General features: G+C 37.3%; 1 protein-coding gene across 5 annotated transcripts in view; it reads left to right on the top strand.

Moving 5' to 3' along the window:
• CDH12 (cadherin 12) overlaps positions 1-19701 on the top strand; it is a 1063313-nt gene that overhangs the window by 1018582 nt on the left and 25030 nt on the right. For all 5 annotated transcript variants that reach the window (XM_086676372.1, XM_086676368.1, XM_025924779.2 and 2 more), the window contains one exon: positions 13752-13888. In XM_086676372.1, coding sequence (XP_086532498.1) covers positions 13752-13888 — 137 coding nt within the window. The remainder of the gene's footprint in view (positions 1-13751; positions 13889-19701) is intronic.

Here is a 19701-nt window from a genome sequence, read left to right as displayed (position 1 = left end):
CATGAATTAAGAGACTATCAGTGTAGCTGATTTTTATTTGAGAGACATTTCCAATACATCAAAAATCTTATTATATGGACAGGAAGTTGAGCTCAACTACAAAACACCCTTAGGAGGTGAGAGGAAAAAGAGACCCAGCTTATCAAATACCATCTGGTAGCAACATATATAATTTATTTTCAGTGGTAATTAAATGGTAAAAATTCGGGGTGCCTGGGTGGCTCAGTCAGTTGATCGTCCAACTTTGGCTCAGGTCATGATCTCATGGTTCCTGAGTTCGGGCCCCGCATCGGGCTCTGTGCTGACAGCTCAGAGCCTGGAGCCTATTTCCGATTCTGTGTCTCCCTCTCTCTCTGCCCCTCCCCTCATGTGCTGTGTCTCTCTCTGCCTCTCAGAAATAAAGAAAAAACTAATAAAAAAAAGATTTGAAAAAATGGTAAAAATTCAGGAGTGTCTGGGTTGCTCAGTCAGTTGAATGTCCAATTTTGGCTCAGGTCATGATATCATAATTCGTGAGTTCAAGCCCCACATGGACTCACGGCTGTCAGTGCAGATCCCACGTCAGATCCTCTTTCCCCATCCTCCCATTTTTGCACTCCCTGTCTCTCAACAACACGAAACAAAACAAAACAAAAAACAGGCAAAACTTCAAAATTCAAAAAGTTGCCCACTCCCAGACATTAATACATTCAGCCTCTACTGCAGTGTCTAAATTCCACATTCCCCTTTTCCCCCTAAGTTTCTTTGAATTTTTCCATAATACCAGGTTCTCTCTACTTTTTATTCTCATATTTACATCATTTGTATGCCATATATTTATTTTTTCACATCTTTAATTTTTCATTCTCCACTTTCATTTTCATTTATTTAGTGAGATTTTTGTACGATTAAATGATGAAGTATTGGTATAAATTTTTTTTTTACATTTTATTAAGTTTTTCATAGATGTCTTGCATTTTTTTGATGTTTATTTACTTTGAAGGAGAGCATGAGGGGGAAGGGGCACAGAGAGAAGGAGACCCAGGATCCAAAGCAGGCTCCAGGCTCTGAGCTGTCAGCACATAGCCTGACACAGGGCTTCAACCCATGAGCTGTGAGATCATGACCTGAGGTGAGGTCGGATGTTTAACTGACTGAGCCACCCAGGCACCCAAGATTTTTACATTTTAGCATTTTTAGAGAAGTTTAAGTTCACAGTAAAACTTAAGTTTGCAGAGATTTCCCCGATATCCCTTGCCACCACACATGCATAGGCTCCTCCATGACTGATGTCCACCAGAGTCGTACGTTTGTTCCAACTGAACCTACACATCATAATCACCCACAGTCCATAGTTTACCTTAGGATTCACTCTTGGTTCTGTACATTCTGGGGGTTCAAGTAAATGTATAATGACCTGTATCCATCAGTAGACATCATACAGAGTATTTTCACACTAAAATCCCCCAGGCTCTGCCTATTTATCCCTCCCCCAGCCCTACCAAGCCCTGTATGTCAATTACATATTTATTGCCTCTATAGTTTAACTTCTCCAGAATGTCATATAGTTGGAGTCATAGAGTATGTAGGCTTTCCAGATTGACATCTTTCTCTTAGTAACATACATAAAAATTCCTTCCTACCTATTTATGGCTTCCTAGGCCACTTCTTTTTAGTGTTGAATACTATTCTGTTGTCTCGATGTACCAGAGTTTATTTGTCCACTCACTTACTAAAGAAGATCTTAATTACTTTCATGTCTTGGCAATTACTGATGAAGCCATATAAAGATCTATGTGCAAGTTTGTAGGTGGAAATAAATTTTCAGCTCCTTTGTGTCAATACCAAGAAGTGCATTTGCTGGAGCATATGGTGAGATAATGCCTAGATTTGTAAGAAGCCACTACCTTGTCATCTAAAGTGGCTGCGCCATTTTGCATTGCCACCAGCCATGAATGCAAGTTCTGGTTACTCCACACCCTCACCAGCATTTGGTGTTGTCAGCATTCCAAAGTTGGGACATCCTAATAGGTGTGTAGTAATATCTCATAGTTGTTTTAATTTGCTGATGAAAGAGCTTGATAGGACATCTTTTTACATGCCTATTTGACATCTGTATAGCTTCTTTGGTAAGATTTGTTAAATTCTTTGACCAGTTTTTAAAATAAGTTTTTGTTTTCATATTGTTGAACTTTATGAATGCTATTTTTTTTCCCCAGTGCAATCAAAATGAGCAGGGAATTTTAGTAAAGGTTGCCTTTCTTTCATAGTGTCAACTCCAGATAAGATCCTATTGTAAGCCGGACATTTGATGGATGAACAGCTTGATAAGAGCATGTCTAAAGCTTTATATACTCAATTATCCGAGTTTCTGCCTAATGGCTGCCCAAGAATATCAAGCAGATATTATAGATATGCAAATAAAGTCATTGATAAACATATACAACTCAGATATACCATTAAGTGATGTTCAGCTCAGAATTAGCATTCAGAAATCTGAAAATGAGATTCACCAAAATTCACCCTTTCTCTTTACCTTTGTTCACACAATTCTATTCCCTACATAAAATAGTTTCTCACTCTCTATTTCATCTTCTTCATCCTAGAATTCTGCCATCTTAGGTGGCAAAGCCATATATATATGAATAGGCAATAATATATATATATATATATATATATACACACACACACACGTACACATACACACACACACACACATATATATATATATATATATATACATATATATATATTCTTTTTTTTAAATTTTTTTTCAACGTTTATTTATTTTTGGGACAGAGAGAGAGCATGAACGGGGGAGGGGCAGAGAGAGAGGGAGACACAGAATCGGAAACAGGCTCCAGGCTCCGAGCCATCAGCCCAGAGCCCGACGCGGGGCTCGAACTCAAGGACCGCGAGATCGTGACCTGGCTGAAGTCGGACGCTCAACCGACTGCGCCACCCAGGCGCCCCTATATATTCTAACTCACTTCTCCTTCCTCTCAATCTTGTGTTTTTCCTATCTTTCATATTCACTAAAGACACCAACCATATTGAACTCTATCATGGTACCTACCATTTTTAGCTTATTGAATAAATATGTATTCACTTTTTAACCACCATCCACAAATACATTAAATAAAAAGATACTTGATAGTAATATTTCCTTATTCTCTTACATACTACATGTAAAATTCTCTTAATATATTTATACTAATATATAATGAAATGTAGAGTATGTATGTATGTATATATGTGCATTTGATTTTTCCAAATTGACCATAAACAGATCTAGGTATATAAACATAATAGGTTTTTTGGTTTTTTAAAGGTTTGAAGACCTGGCTGTTTAGATATAATCTTTATTGAGCCTTATCTCTATATTATTATCTCTATATCTCTCTACATAGAACCATCTTAACTCAATGCAGTCAAGAGTATACTCTTTGGGGGCGCCTGGGTGGCGCAGTCGGTTAGGCGTCCGACTTCAGCCAGGTCACGATCTCGCGGTCCGTGAGGTCGAGCCCCGCGTCAGGCTCTGGGCTGATGGCTCGGAGCCTGGAGCTTGTTTCCGATTCTGTGTCTCCCTCTCTCTCTGCCCCTCCCCCGTTCATGCTCTGTCTCTCTCTGTCCCAAAAATAAATAAACACGTTGAAAAAGAAAGAGAAAAAAAAAAAAAAGAGTATACTCTTTCTTCCTCCTTCTCCTCCTCCTCCCTTCTTCTTCTTCTTCTTCTTCTTCTTCTTCTTCTTCTTCCTCTTCTTCTTTTTTGTAAATGTTTTTTCAGATCCTTAGCTTTTATAAATAGAGTTAATGGAAGCTAAATGTCATCAGTACCTTTGCAAGTAGACACCATACAAAAATCAACTTTGGACAAATAATTCTCTTGAGGGTCCTAAACACAACACAGTAGTAAAAAAGTCAATAGGGCAACCTCACCAGATATTAACACTTAAAGCTGCTACTGTAGTGCCTAAATTCCATAATTCTTTCTACTTTTTCCCTGAGTTTCTTTGAAATATTCCATAATATAAGGTTCTATCTGCTTTCCCCCCATGTCTATCATTTGTACATATTATCCCTATTTTTTCATTTAATATTTTCTGTATTCTTTATAGTTATTTTCCCTGCATCTTTCTAGTGATCTAAAAATTTGCAATATATATTTTGGTGATACTTAATCCTAGGTAGTGTTAAAGGTCAGGTTGTCTCCGCTTAGAATTAATGAAGTGATTCATGAAAGATAGTTTCTGATAAAGAGAGTAACACATGATTTCTTTTTCTTAAAGTGAGGTTTAAAAATGCTTCATTATGTAGAGTCCAATTTCTCATTTTGTACAACTCTAATCACCCTTTGTATTCTGGTTTTTATTATTTAGCAGAGAGCAAACTAATTTTATATTTATGGACTGTTTTCTTAGAAAATACTGAAGACTCAGATAGCAATTGGGAGAAAACATTTTATCCGTAAGGTTATATAAAATATTCATTAAGATAAAACAGTTAATCCTTTTTGAGCACTGCTTGCCTTATCTCTTTACTTTAGCATTCACAATGTGAATTTTAATATATATATATTTGCAAAAGACACATCTGATAAAGGACTGTTCTCTAAAATATACAAGAATTCTTTAAAGTCAAGGGTGAAGGAGATGAAATAGAAGGTGAGAAACTATTTTAATCGAAGGGAATGGAATTGTGTGAACAAAAGTAAAGAGAAAAGTTGAGTTTGGGTGAATTTCATTTTCAGATTTCTTAACGCTAGTTTTCAGTTATGTAATTTATCAGAGACTGGATTTACATATCTGTAATCTCTCCTTGATCTTCACTAGCCAGAAACTCAGCAGAAGCTACCCCCAGTGAGACACCTGAGTATGTATAAGCTTTAGACATGCTCTTATCCAATTATTTATCCATCCGAATCTCCCATTTACAAGCAGATCTATGGTGAGGTTGACAATGTTAGAGAAAGGCAACACCTTTACTAGAATTCCCTGCTTATTTTCATTGCACTGGGAATGAAAGAAGCATTCCCTCTAAATTTACATCAATGAAATGATGAAGAATAATTCATTTGAAAGGTTGTCGATAGAGAAGATAGAGATTTTAACTTGCCATGAAGAATGAGAAATTCCTTTGTGAATAAGCTTATTTTGCTTTCCTCAAATGACCAATCCATTGACAATCAATAAAAAGGAGCTACTGCAAAGAACGTGCACAAAATGGACAAGTTTACTTTTATTTACTTTGGGTGCCACCAATATATAGTGAATTTGATAACCATCAGTATATAGTGACATTGTAATAGCTAATTTGTTCCTGGCTTTGAGCCGGGCACTTTGGTGAGTTTTGTTGAAACATTATAACTGACGTTATTTTATAGAGGGAGAAACTGAGGCGTAGGAAGATCCAATTATGTCTTCAGTAAGGATGAGAATAGGATTTAACGATAAGCAGCCAGATTCTAAACGGAGAGCTAAGTGTTTCCCTTTTTCAGGGCAATTGAAATACTCACCTAAGTTTTTGAGTTGCTTTGCAATTTTAAGAAAATTGTTGAAAATATAATTAAAATTTCATAGTTTTGAGTAGCTTATTAAACAAAATTTGGTAGAAAGCCAAAACAAGTCAGTAAAAATGTACAATATTTAATCCCTTAAATATGGTAACCATGGACTATATTATACACTCGAAAGTATTCTAAACACTTTATTTATGTTACCCTGATTTAATTTATTTTAATGTTTCTATTTATTTTTGAGACAGAGGGAGACAGAGCATGAGCAGGGGAGGGGCAGAGAGAGGGGGAGACACAGAATCTGAAGCAGGCTCAGGCTCTGAGCTGTTGGCACGGAGCCTGACGCAGGGCTCAAAGTCACTGAGTGTGAGATTACAACCTGAACCAAAGTCGGACGCTTGACTGACTGAGCCACCCAGGCGTCCCTGTGTTACTCTGATTTAAATCTTACACCAACTTTAACTAAATCTGAAAAATGTTTAATTGAACTGACACCATTGACATTTATCAAGCTGGAAAAGCAAAAACCACAATATACGGTTGTTTTATTAACGAATTTTTGGTATGTATTGAAGTAAAATTTTATTATTTGAGATTCAGTGCCTTTCATTTTTTTAGACAACCACAAAGTTCTTATAAGATTTAGACAAAATTGAGGATTTATCGACAAAATTCAGTGGATCTGTGATACAGACTTACAGGTCTAATTTTTATGTGGATTGACCAATCCATTGTTGAATTTGCTTTTATTTTTAGACAAAATTTTATGTTATTCTAGTGATACACTCAAGGAAATCTCAATGGCTAAGTGTCCAGATACTAATTAGGGTGATGTGTTACTTTGAAGGCTATCTTATTATATTTCATGCTAACTCCTCAAAGTGACAAAACATCCAAATTTATATATTGTTTTTATAACTGACTTTTTGCATTTACCTTTTGCCTGCTGGAGGTTTCATTCTTTGCTTTATCTTGAAATGCTCGGGGAGTACCCCATATACAGCACACACATTTTATAGCTCATTCCCTTCTCTCTATAATTTCTTTAATTGCTTTTATAAATAGACTTTTCTCACATTTATTTGAAATTTCATATTATTTTGATTTTTAAAGATCAGTTTCTTTATTTTATTATTTTCATAAGTTTTATTTAAATCCAAGTTAGTTGACATATAGTGTAATTTAGTAATTCATAACTTACATATAATACCCAATGCTCATCCCAGCAAGTGCCTTCCTTAATGCCCATCACCCATTTAGCCCACCCCCCACCGAATACCCCACCAGCCACCTTTAGTCTGTTCTCTGTATATGAGTCTCTTATGGTTTGTCTACCTTTCTCTTTTTATCTTAGTTTTGCTCCCCTTCCCCTATGTTCATCTGTTTTGTCTCATAAATTCCACATATGAGTGAAATCACATGATATTTGTCCTTCTCTGACTTAACTTATTTTACTTAGCACACTTTTACTTAGTACTTTACTTAGTACACTCTAGCCCCAACCATGTTGTTGCAAATGGTAAGATTTCTTTCTTTTTGATCACTGAGTAATTTTGCATTACACACACACACACACACACACACACACACACACACCACATCTTCTTTATGCATTCATCCATAGATGGACATTTGGGCTCTTTGCGTACTTTGGCTACTGTCGATAGTGCAGCTATAAACGTTGGAGTGCATGTGCCCCTTCGAATTAGCATCTTTGTGTCCTTTGGATAAATCCCTAGTAGTGCAGTTGCTGGGTCATGGGGTAGTTCTCTTTTTATTTTTTGAGGAACCTCCATTCTGTTTTCCACAGTGGCTGCACCAGTTTGCATTCCCACCAGCAGTGCACAAGGGTTCCCTTTTCTCCACATCCTTGCTAACAAAGGATCAGTTACTTTAAATATATCATAGATATAAAAACCTCTCCCTAGAAAATATTATGACTAGTTGATGAGTTAAGAGAATGTGAGTAATTTTCAGAATGTAAAGGAGCTAAAGAGTAAACAAACTGCAAAGAGGAGATGAAGCTTTGTTATCAGAAAAAAGGGAAATAAAAGCCGTCTTTTAAATATGATGTCTATATTTGGGTGTCAAATGGTAAATTACTCTAGTTAGAATGTCTGTAGTGCAGAGACGTTTGGCCACAGCCACTAGAGAGTAAATAATTCCAACTGTGACTTGCATCAACAAGCATTTGATTCAGTTCAAGGAAGTAGTTAAGTTGAAGGTACCTGAAAAGGGCTTCAGAATTAATGTTTGAATATTCAAAGATACACATGAAGTAATTCCATGCTTGAAATATCATCAGACTATTATTAACAACAGTCAGGTGTTTTATAACATAATGGAACTCATACATACAAGATATTATGGATAGAAGAGTAAATTTGGTGATGAATTCTGAGTATTCTGTAGAAACTTACTGTAACAACAAAGCAAAATTCAATTATTTCACTATTCTCATTGGAGAGACACTGTTAACACCAATTAAAATAGATAAATTAGATAAAAGAAGTAAGAAGATAGAATATCATAATAAAGAAGCAATAAATCTGTCTGGAGGGATTTGCTAAGGCTTCACAGGGAGAAACATGGGCAAAGGCATGATCACATTCCGTCCTTATTTAGTCAGATAGTGCTGTCCATATTTTGTGATACATGAGAAACTGAAAGTTCTGTTTAATGCTGAAGCTCTTAATGGCAGAACCCAAACTGAATCAATATTTGCCTAACCTTTACTTTTTTCCCACTAGAGCGAGCTGCTTCTGAGTTTCTGGGTATAAGACTCTAGGGACAGATAAAGTTGGCATTTAGATACATAAAAATCTGATGCACAGTCAGAAGACCACATGTGACTATTTATTTTTTTAATGTTTATTTATTTTTGAGAGACAGAGAGACAGAGTCTGAGCAGGGGAGTTACAGAGAGAGAGGGAGACACAGAATCCGAAGCAGGCTCCAGGCTCTGAGCTGTCAGCACAGAGCCCCACGTGGGACTCGAACTCACAGACTGCGAGATCATATCTTGAGCCAAAGTCAGATGCTCAACTGACTGAGCCACCCAGGCACCCCACCACATGTCACTTTTTAAAAATGAGTGAGAGGGTCCCCCTTTGGCTGCATCCTCATCAACAGCTGTTGTTTTCTGAATTGTTAATTTTAGCCATTCTAACAGGTGTGAGGTGGTATCTCATTGTGGTTTCGATTTGTATTTCCCTGATGATGAGCGATAAAAAACTAAGAAACTCTTAAGCAACCTGGAGGGAAATTAAAATATAACAACTCTAATTTTAATAAAAATGTGGATTATGATGTATTTCTCTTTCTTTAAGGATGTATTTATAAACATATTATGTGCCTCCAAGTGGAAAATTTAAAGACAGAAGATTTATGACTTTATTAAATGATTATAATTTTATTTATTTTTAAAAAGATTTTTTTTTAGTGTTTTTATTTATTTTTGAGACAGAGAGAGACAGAGCATGAGCAGGGGAGAGGCAGAGAAAGAGAGGGAGACACAGAATCTGAAGCAGGCTCCAGGCTCCGAGCTGTCAGCACAGAGCCTGACGCGGGGCTCGAACTCATGGAGTGTGAGATCATGACCTGAGCCAAAGTCGGACGCTCAATCGACTGAGCCACCCAGGCGCCCCAAATGATTATAATTTTATAAAAATGTTTCATTTCACAGCAAACAACAAGAGAAGCTCTCTATACCGTCTATGATATAACGTTTAACTTTCCTAAGGGGAAAGTTAGAATGAAGAAGAGGATTAGGAAAAACAAAACAAAACAAAACTAAAAGGGATTAATAGGAAACTAACAACTAAGATATAACAAAGTTTGAGAGAAAAGTTGGGATTTCTAAGAAAAAAAAATTAATTGTGATTCTTGATGAAGCGACTATAACCTAAGTGTTGTCGTATGTGCCTTAGGTTCTCAATAAAATGTTTGTGAAAATAAATTGAATGGGATTTACTTTCATTTAATTATCTTCCTCAAAAAAAAAAAAGAAAAAAACAAAACAAAACAAAACAGTGACTAAGACAGAATGAAGACATTCTGGTTATTATCATATTAACAAAAGAAAATTTTCTACCTTGACCTGAACCATTACTCCTACATCTTTATTGCTTAAAGAATGAGATGTAATACTTTTAGAGTAACTCTGGACCATCAAGGACTTTTTACAAAATGTGTTTGAGAATTTAGCTTTTCCATTAACTGTGAGAAAGTTATTAGGCAAATTAAAAGACACAATTTTAAGGAGAATGCTTACCTAATGGAGAGAAGAAAACTTTTTAAGGCATTTCTGAAAACTCATTTACAGAAAAGTAATAAAATTGTACCCTGTCAAGTGGTCTGCAAAGATTAAGTTAATGCTTTAATTTTTGATTTCTATTCAATTGTGAAAACAGGTTTCTTAGCAACGGTGGTTGCATACTTACATGAACTATACATTTATTTCATTATATATAGATCATAAACGCCTTTTTTAAAATTTAAATCTCATCTACTTACCAAATAAGGGTAACATGATTCAGATTCTCTATCTCAGGGGTTTTCTCATTTATATAGGTGAGTGAGGCCAAATTAGACAGTTCATGTAATACTGTTGTGAGCAGTTGCAATTAGAATATCCTTCTACCCTTAGATTGGCTGTGGACTGTGGCAAACCTAAAGTAAACATGTGATCTACACTCTGGAAGGGTGTATCTCCTGAAAATAATCTAGACATTTTAGGACATGGTCTTCTCTGAAAATGTCTAGGAAATGTAGGAGTACCTCCATTTCCACTTCATTGATGGGGGTCATTTCTTGCTATATTGGGCAAAACATCACAATTTAAAATGGTAGTTGTTGCCTCATGGTTATTGTTCAATCAGGCACAGGGATCAGTCAGTCACCCAAAGGTAGGGCATCAGGACGATGCCAGGACGTTCTACAGGACCTACAGTCTTGGAGCCTGATGAGTTATGGGAAGATGCTGAAGATATTTAGCTGAGTAGAAAATGTTCAAATAAGTTTCAGTAGAACTCCAGAAGGAGGCAAAAAGCTTCCAGAAAGGATAACATCCAGAGAAAGGAGGCACCAAAAAATACGGTGACGGAGCTAAAAATTAGACGCCAGACAATAGTGGATGAGTGCCAAATGAAAAACACCATTGTGTGAACTAGGGCCTGGATGTTTGTGCTCATGGTTTGTACCCCAGGGGTCTGCGTGGGAGCTCTGTGGTTCAGGAATTTTAAAGTTGAAGACTTTGAATGTCACAACTTGGTCCCAGTAGTAAGCATATGTTTTTATGTTAGGGAATCTTTTTTTTTTTTTAATCTGGGAAGTAAAACGAAATAATCGGTAATGTGGAAAGAGAAAAGGGATACACACACATGTACACAAACGCATGATTCTATGCCGAGTCCCACATATTTTATCTCATTTCATCTTTACAACAACACTCACTGTTACTGTTAAGTGGACATCGTTTTCCAAATAGAAGACAAGGAGACTAGGTATCAGAGGGGAAGGACTTTGAAACTAAAAAACAGACTCTTGACCAAAAGAAAAAAAAAAAAAAAAAAAGATGGTTACTAGAGAGGAGGTGGGTGAGTGGATGGTGGAGGCGAAATCGGTGATGGGGATTAAGGGGCGAACTTGCTGTGATGAGCCCCGGGTGGTGTAGGGCAGTGTTGAATCGCTGTATTGTACACCTGAAACTTACATTACACTCTATGTTAACTGGAATTTAAATAAAGACATTAAAAAAAAAGAAATTACCATCAACTCCCTGGCCCTACCAGATTACAAATTATCCCCCTTGATAATGTTCATTAGCCATAGAAACATGCCCCACCTCCTCAGTGTACTTTATACCACCCTCCTTGACCTAAATCTTTGAACTTTTTCCATATGATTGTGCCTTTCAGATATTTTTTCATGATTCTCAGCAGCTTATAGTTAGCTCCCCCCCACCCCCACACAACATGGTTTTGCTATGGCTGTAGCAGCCTCCTGAAATGTCTTTCCTCCTCTCCTCACTTTGTCTACCTCACTCTTGTCCCAAATGATTCCTGTATCACTTTCTAATGTCATCAAACGTCATGTGAAGGAAAGTTTGCCTGAACCAACGGGTGTTGAACTGGGAGTCTTTTTCTTGCACTCCTGGTGTGTTCTCTTTCCTATCAGGCGCTGAAATTGTCTGTGTCTCCCAGCTGGACTTCTCACTGGTGGGCATTGTGGTTTACTGTATTTCTCAACTCTAGTATGGTGTCTAGTATATAGCAGGCACTCCGAAAATATTTAGTGAATTGTACAATCGGACCCAGTTTCTCTACACAGACAATTTCCTCCAGAAATGCTATAGTCACTAAGGAGATTCAGTAGCCATTTTCTTCTAAATTATCCTTATGCTCAATTGAATAAAGGTACTGGAAAGGGGTTTTGTGAGAAAATGCTTCCTTGTTCAGAAAAGGAGATTATGTGATAGGGAGATAGCTCTATTATACTCTATCCTCTCTGACCTGTAAATGTGCCTTAAGTTCATTTATATATTTATTTCTGTAATATTTATTTCTGAGAGCATTCCTATGAGACAGGATGCAACATTGAAATCATAAGACATCAATGCCTTCTCACCCCTCAAATCAACCACGGAAGTATCCAAGGCAGACTAACGGCATGGCCCATCCTCTGATCCTAGCAGTTACTAACAAATATTAACAAGTTAAGAGTCATAAATATCATCTATGAAAGCAATTGGTTTTAGTCTAGTGCTGAAATGAGATGCAAACTAACCCCAGTTTAATTTTTTTTAGTGTTTTTATTTTATTTTTGAGAGAGAGGGAGACAGAGCATGAACAGGGGAGGGGCAGAGAGAGGGAGACACAGAAGCTGAAGCAGGCTCCAGACTCTGAGGCTGTGTGAGGCTCTAACTCCCAGACTGTGAGATCATGACCTGAGCCGAACTCGGATGCTTACCCAACTGAGCCACCCAGGCACCCCCTTTAGCCCCAGTTTTAAATAACCAACTTGTCAAAACAATAACTTTCTACTTTGAAATGCATGGCTTAACTAACTCCACAATGAACAACCGGATTCTTTGGCCTGGGGATTTAGATGGGCTCACTTCGATGATGTCTGTTTGTATTGACCTAGTCATGATTCCCAGGCCAGAGTAATGGTGATAAGTATATTGCACGTTGAGCCTTTTGATGAGCAGAGCTCTTTCACATAAAGTTCGATTTAAAATTGGTAAGACTACATAATGATAATTATATGGAAAAGATTGACGACGTGTGTCAAATATCCACTCTAAAAGTTTCTATGTGAACTGAGGCAGATTCCTTAATATCTCGACGATTCAGTTTCCTCATAGGCAAAGTGGGGAGATGAATAACTCTTACTTTTTTTTGTTTTTTTGTGGGGATTTAATAAGGTAATACAGGTAAGCATTTAGAACATTATCTGGTACATGCTAAGATTTCAAAATGCTTATTACTATGATTGAAAATATGTGTTTGAAAAAGACTTTTCACTCTATCTGCTGCATAAAGATTTATATAATTGCAATTTCTGGTTTTTGTAATTAATTTTCTTGGAATGTTTTAGTTCAGCTTCTTCACATAAAGAAGGTAACATCTGTTATTATCAAAAGGTTAACTAATAAAGAAGATAAAGGGACATTGCTCACTGTTTGTTTTAGAAAGTTGTACTGACATAGAGTAATAAAACAACAGTGTCTCCTTTATATGTATTTGAGGGAAATACTTCTCTATAAATTCCACAGTGTCAGTTACAAAATTGCCCCTTAGTTTCCATAATATGATTTTTTTCCCTATCTGTGGAAATGAAGATTCTACCTCTGTTCTGGCCAAAGTTCTTTGTAGCTGTATCCAGATGCTTCCCCCACCCCCAGTTCTTCCCACAGCCACCATTAAGGAATCTTTTACTGCTTGGAAAAGTTTTAATATTCAGCAGGTTAAGGAAACCCATGGTCAGCTTTAGAATTTTCGTCTCTGCTGAGCTTTCAAGGTGTCAAGACCCTAAAATAATATGAACAGCAGGAGTACTAAATCTTTCATTATTTCCAGTTTCCCCTTGAGCATACTGACTTTGCAATAAAGAAGCTGTCATTTACACTCTTCTTTATTGCAAGGTGGGTAATAGCTACAGGGAGAAAAATAAGGAATTGTGTCAAGTTAGCCTGACTGCCATTATGATTAATGTGTAATCATTGCACATTTGCATCTACTCTTTTTATATACAGGTACTTCATAGATTGGAAGAGTGATGGGGACAGCTACTTTACAATAGATGGAACTGAAGGAACCATCGCCACTAATGAATTACTAGACAGAGAAAGCACCGCGCAGTATAATTTCTCCATAATTGCGAGTAAAGTTAGTAAGTATGGCATGGACAGAATCAATGTTATACTGCAGTTCTTTGGATTGAACACTCTTAAACGAGTCCCTGCTGAGGTGTTTTTCATTTTTGGACTGACAGCTGAGTGGTCTCCTGGGGAAACTCAGAAACCTGTTCCTTTTCCTCGTAGCGTAAGTCCGGAGAAATTGTGACAGCCGCCAATGAGCCCTGTTTGCAGACTTGCATGAATATCTAGCAGTGAGTGCATTTCATTGTGTGACCTCATCCCTTTCAATGCTGTGCCCGCAAAAATCTGCCAGCTTTCCAGCTTCTCTTCCACGCCGGACCCCTGTATACAATATTGGGAGCTTCAGAGGCCAGGCAGGAGGAATTCATTATCACACAAAATAGCCCATTCTGAAATATTTTCTCAAACTGAAGAGAGTATTCTTAAAATCACCCCTCTCCCTTCTCTCTTTTTCGTAGAATGTAATTTTAATGTGATTTTTTTTTTTTTATAAATGTCACTGTGGAATATGCAGGAGCTATAAGCGGTTTTCTTTAAGGAATCCCTCAGAATCAATAGGATTGCTAGGACTGATCCCTTGTGTTGGTGTCTGCTTGGTCCAGAAGACAATCCTCTAGACTGAAAGTGGCGTGGGCCATATATGTTTGTCTGGACAACCTAGGATATTATCGCAGCTTCCTCAGGTAACAGATTAGTGGGGGGAATGGTGACATTTGGTTTTCGATGTAGTTTGCAAAATGAGTGCATCTCCCAGTCATCTGCTTCTGGTCTTGTGAAAGGCTTGGGGAAATCCCTTCTGAGTGTCTTTCATTTTGTTCCCTTCTTATTTTATTTTGTTCATCTGCTACTTTGGCAGCTAATTTCCTTTTTCTGTGCAGGGGAGAGCTGAATGTGAATATTTCTGTTGAGGGGTTTTTTGTTCAGTCTCCACTCAGTGGGTGTAAATATTAAACAGTTTCGTTTATCTTCAACAATTGTGACTAAAGAAGAATAGACACCTATTCTGAGGCCTTAATGATGTCTTTAACTGATTTCATTACTTCTAGGTTATTCTGATTATTAAAGGTCAGACTTACAAAAAAGAACATGCAGCTTCCATCTTGTTTCTTGGAACACTGACCTGTCACATAAAAAAAAACTGATTACCCTGAGGCTACCATTCTAGAGTGGTCACATGTGGGTGCTCAGGTTGACCATGCCAGTTCAGCTCAACCTTTCCATCATACCTTCCAGGGTGCTGAGTATGTGAGTGAGACTGTCTTGGAAAGTGTACTAGCTGAATACCACAGTGTAACATCCACCAATGCCATGTGAAACAGAACATGTGCCCAGACCAGCCCTGCCCGGATTCTTACAATGTTGTGAGAATGTCTAAAACAGTAATTAGGGGCGCCTGGGTGGCGCAGTTGGTTAAGCGCCCGACTTCAGCCAGGTCACGATCTCGCGGTCCGTGAGTTCGAGCCCCGCGTCGGGCTCTGGGCTGATGGCTCAGAGCCTGGAGCTTGTTTCCGATTCTGTGTCTCCCTCTCTCTCTGCCCCTCCCCCGTTCATGCTCTGTCTCTCTCTGTCCCAAAAATAGATAAATGTTGAAAAAAAAAATTAAAACAGTAATTATTTCAAGCAACTACATTTTAGGGTTATTTGTTGTGGCATGGCAATAGATAACTGCAGAACTCGGTGACACCATAAGTTGGAACTGTGACCCCTCGCTTGTAGGGTACACGTTCTCCGGCCTGTCAGAGTGGAAAAGAGAGAGGGAAACACACAAGTCTCTCTTATCTGCCCGATATGATACTCCATTGGCTGCCACTGCTTCTAGGACTAAATGGACTGGCAGGAAAGGCTGCTGCCCAAACATCGTCTTCTTAAGTGAACCTTGAGTTATCGGACGGTGCGGGTTCTGGGCATCCCATCTGCATAGGAACGTGATATGAGCACTCAGTAGTAGATCTTCTGGCTTCTCAATTCCATGGCCCCCTTGCATCGAAGGCAGTCTTCTTGGGTGAGTTTATAACATGATTTCTCAATTTTAGCCTTTGGTTTGCCCACTTGACCCTGAGGAAATTCACCCATCCTTGTTACGCTGAACAGGTGTTTTACAAGCTGCTCTTGTACCGTATGATTTCTCTGTCCTGCCATCTCCTTACAAAAGTATGTCCCCTGTACTCAGGCTTTGAGAGCAGATCATCCAGTCAGCTGCCAGAGCTGTAGAGCAGACATATCGTCAAGAGATCAGAATGCTGGTCTTCCCTTTTTGGAGGACACCTGTTTTCTTTAGGGTGTTTTCCTGAAGACTGCTTTCACGCTTGGCATCTTTTTTCTCCTCCTATACCACATCCGATTACAGTTACATTTGTTACTCATCATTTCTTTCATGTCAGCTCTCATCTATGTTACTCATCGAGTCTTGGGGGATAGCTTAACCATACTGTAGTTAGAAAATAAAGTTTAGCTTTAAGATCTTCGGCAAATGTGGTCAAAATGAATTGTTTGTGTTATAGACTATAAGACCTTCCTGAACCATTCACTCTAATGGCTTATACATAATAAGTGACAGCTAAGCAGAGACCGTTTCTTCATATCACTTTTATTTAGCAAAGACATATTGCCCATAATAAAAGATCATTCATTAGAAAACTAATCTTACTGAGACTTTCGTCTTAATACACACACACACACACACACACACACACACAAAACGCGCATATTTTTCAAAGTAGGACTAGCAGGCTTCTGTACCTTAACTGAAGATGAAAGTCTGCAGATAGTTCATTAATCACCTGTTCTGTAGTTCTGGAAGGTCTCTTTCTCCCCAGTGGCTATGTAGACCACGAAAACATCATCATTGCACGATAGTAGCACGTCTGACACCTCCAGCCAGAGCCTTGTGCTCCAACTTGTAGAAGATGAGACGAGAGTTTGTGCTTTCTCAGTGAAGCAGGCACCACCGAGTCTCAATTTTAGATTTTTCATATTTAGAGAAATTCATTTGCTTTTAGCTATCGACATGATTGGGGCACATGCTGGCTCTAGAGTTTACTTAAATGCAAATTAGGAAACCCTCATGAGTAGATTCTCATTATTTATGTTGGCCCTCACTGGGAAATATGTAGAACTGGGATTTAGACACATAATACATAAATACACACACACACACACACATATATATATATATATATATATACATATATATGTATATATACCCACCTATATGTATGTATATATATGCTACATATGTATATATGTCCATATATATCCATATATATAATCATTTCTAAAATATGTATCTCCCTGATCTGTTCTAGTATCTGTTCATAGACCACTGTATTTTAGAGTCCTCAAGGAAGTCTGCTGGGGTAAATGCTATGCAGTCATGTGAAAAATAAAGAGACTAAACACATACCTCATGATAATTAAAGATTTACAGTAAGAATAGCTTACTGTGGGCTTTATTTTGCTTGAGTTTGCAGAGTTTAAAAGTAAAATGTATTCATATTCTAATGCATAAGGCTGTTTTCACTGATCAAACTAGCCAGCTAAGCAGGTGACCATTATCATGGTGAATGACTGAGAAATAAATAGCTTACATTGTACTGGCAAGAAGAAAAAAAACACGTAAGTATACCTTATTGCACATTGAACTAGCATATGTTTCAGCCTGACCCTTACATATAAAATCTCAGGCAAAATAAATGTTACAAAGATTGAATAACTTTAATTAATTAAAAAGCAGTCATTAATCAGTGTTGCTATAGTTGGAGGTCCAAATAATTTATAAGACTCCTAATAATTCTTTTATGCTTTACTGCTTTGCTGTTTTTATGATACTAATTCTTGAGAATCTTAAAAAAGATAGAAGCTCCAAAAATTCACTTCATTCAAATTATCAGAAACTATCAACACACAAATGTTTCCAATATATTTTTGGTGTTGCTGTAACAAATATCATTAGACAAAGATAATTTAAAATATCTACATTAAAGCCCTAAAACATATTTTATATAATTACAAAATAAACAAATGATACCAGAGACAATTCTTTTCTCAGTCATATATTTATCCAGATGGCAATGGATTGTTTGCATTTATTGTGGAACAGCTCAAGTATCAGTGAGTGAATTGACTCACTAACTGTCATTTGGGGAAAATTTTGTATGTAAATATATCATTATGAGTTGGGATCAAATTGTTGGGTAATTCTTTTTTTGAGGTTATTTGGCATATAAAGCTATTTTGTTATAACTTCATTTTACTTCAACATAATGCATAGGATATCATCTTTGTATGTACAGAAAAATTAACCTCTGGCGTTACTATCCATAATTCAGACTAAACACAAATTCATACGTTCGTTGTCATAAGCTTGTCCAGAGTGTCATTTATATGCAAAACACGATTTGTTGTGGTTTATGGGAAAAAACAAGATGAAGTCTATTCTTAAGGATATTAAAGTTTAGAAGTAGTTAGAAACTGCTTCTACACAGAAAGCTTACTTTCTGTGTAGCTTACTACACAGAAAGAATAGATTTGTTTAAACAGAAAGAAATAGATTTTGTGGTACAGTTTTCTGAGGAATTCATCTGCCTGCATGCCACGTCGCTAGCCATGAAATTATGTTCTTAGACTAAAAGAGAAGAAAGTACCTAATTTTTCTAGAATAATAATAAGCAATGATAATAATATAAACTAAACAAGTCTTGTAGCTTGATATACATTAAATGAAGATGAGGATTATGGTCCACACTGTGACTGGTAGGAAATGGAGGCTCAGAGTTACTTCCTTTGCAGCCCCTGTCACACCTGGGGTCGTGACCAAAAGATAATGGGAGTCCTGGACTCTCTCCCCGCAAAACAGAATTCCACAGGGACAGTTGCTCACTTGCCTGTGCTTTATTAGCTATATTTTAAGTAAGGTGTTAGTTAAACTAGTCATAGTGACTTTCATATGCATAAGTACAAAATAGTAAAAACTTATTTATACATTTGCAACATACATATAATTAAATTGAAATGATTGTTAGTCTTGCTATCTATCTATCATCACCATATCTGTCATCATATCTATCTATCATCTCTATCTACCTGTCTATCTATCTACCTAGGTCTGTCCATCTCTCTACCTACAGTTCTGTAGTGAATTGGCATGTTTCAGAAATTGGATATATACCGACTCACATTTATTAAGTATTTGTATAAAATCACCATGTTTACTTATTTTTCTGTGATCATATTAAAGAAAGTCACTTGAGAAGAATTTTTTAAATTATAGAGAGTTGAACATAAAGTGAAATGGCATCTATAGTCTTGTTCACCGTAGGTGAAGGAAAATACACCAACAATCATGGTGCTCGCGGGTCATGATCCACAGAAGTTTCCTGGTTTATTGGTTGCATTGAACCCACTTTTGCTTCTCAGTTTAGTCTGTTTTTGACATTCATATATTTCATTTGCTAGAATGTACTAGGCTCTGTGTTAAACTCTGGAGGCTTAAAGACAAATATGACTCAGCTCTTGCTCTCCAGGAATTCAGAATATCTAAGGGCTTTATGGTATTGCAAATATTTAAAATTAATAATAGGTTCTCTCTAGTGTGTTCATTGGGAGGAAAAAAAAAACTGGCTGTATTTTTAAAGGTTCCTTTTTCTTCAGAAATCAGTTTTTTTTTTAATTTTTTTAATGTTTATTTATTTTTGAGAGAGACAGAGACAGAGCTTGAGTGGGGGAGGGTCAGAGAGAGAGGGAGACACAGAATCCGAAACAGGCTCCAGGCTCCAAGCTGTCAGCACAGAGCCCGACGAGGGGCTTGAACTCAGAGACTGCAAGA

The sequence above is a fragment of the Puma concolor genome, chromosome A1, assembly GCF_028749965.1.
Source record: "Puma concolor isolate L17-30 chromosome A1, mPumCon1.1.hap2, whole genome shotgun sequence".
NCBI classification, from domain to species: domain Eukaryota; kingdom Metazoa; phylum Chordata; class Mammalia; order Carnivora; family Felidae; genus Puma; species Puma concolor.
The sequence above is the reverse complement of the archived record's forward strand: the minus strand, read 5'-3'. Positions and strand labels throughout refer to the sequence as shown.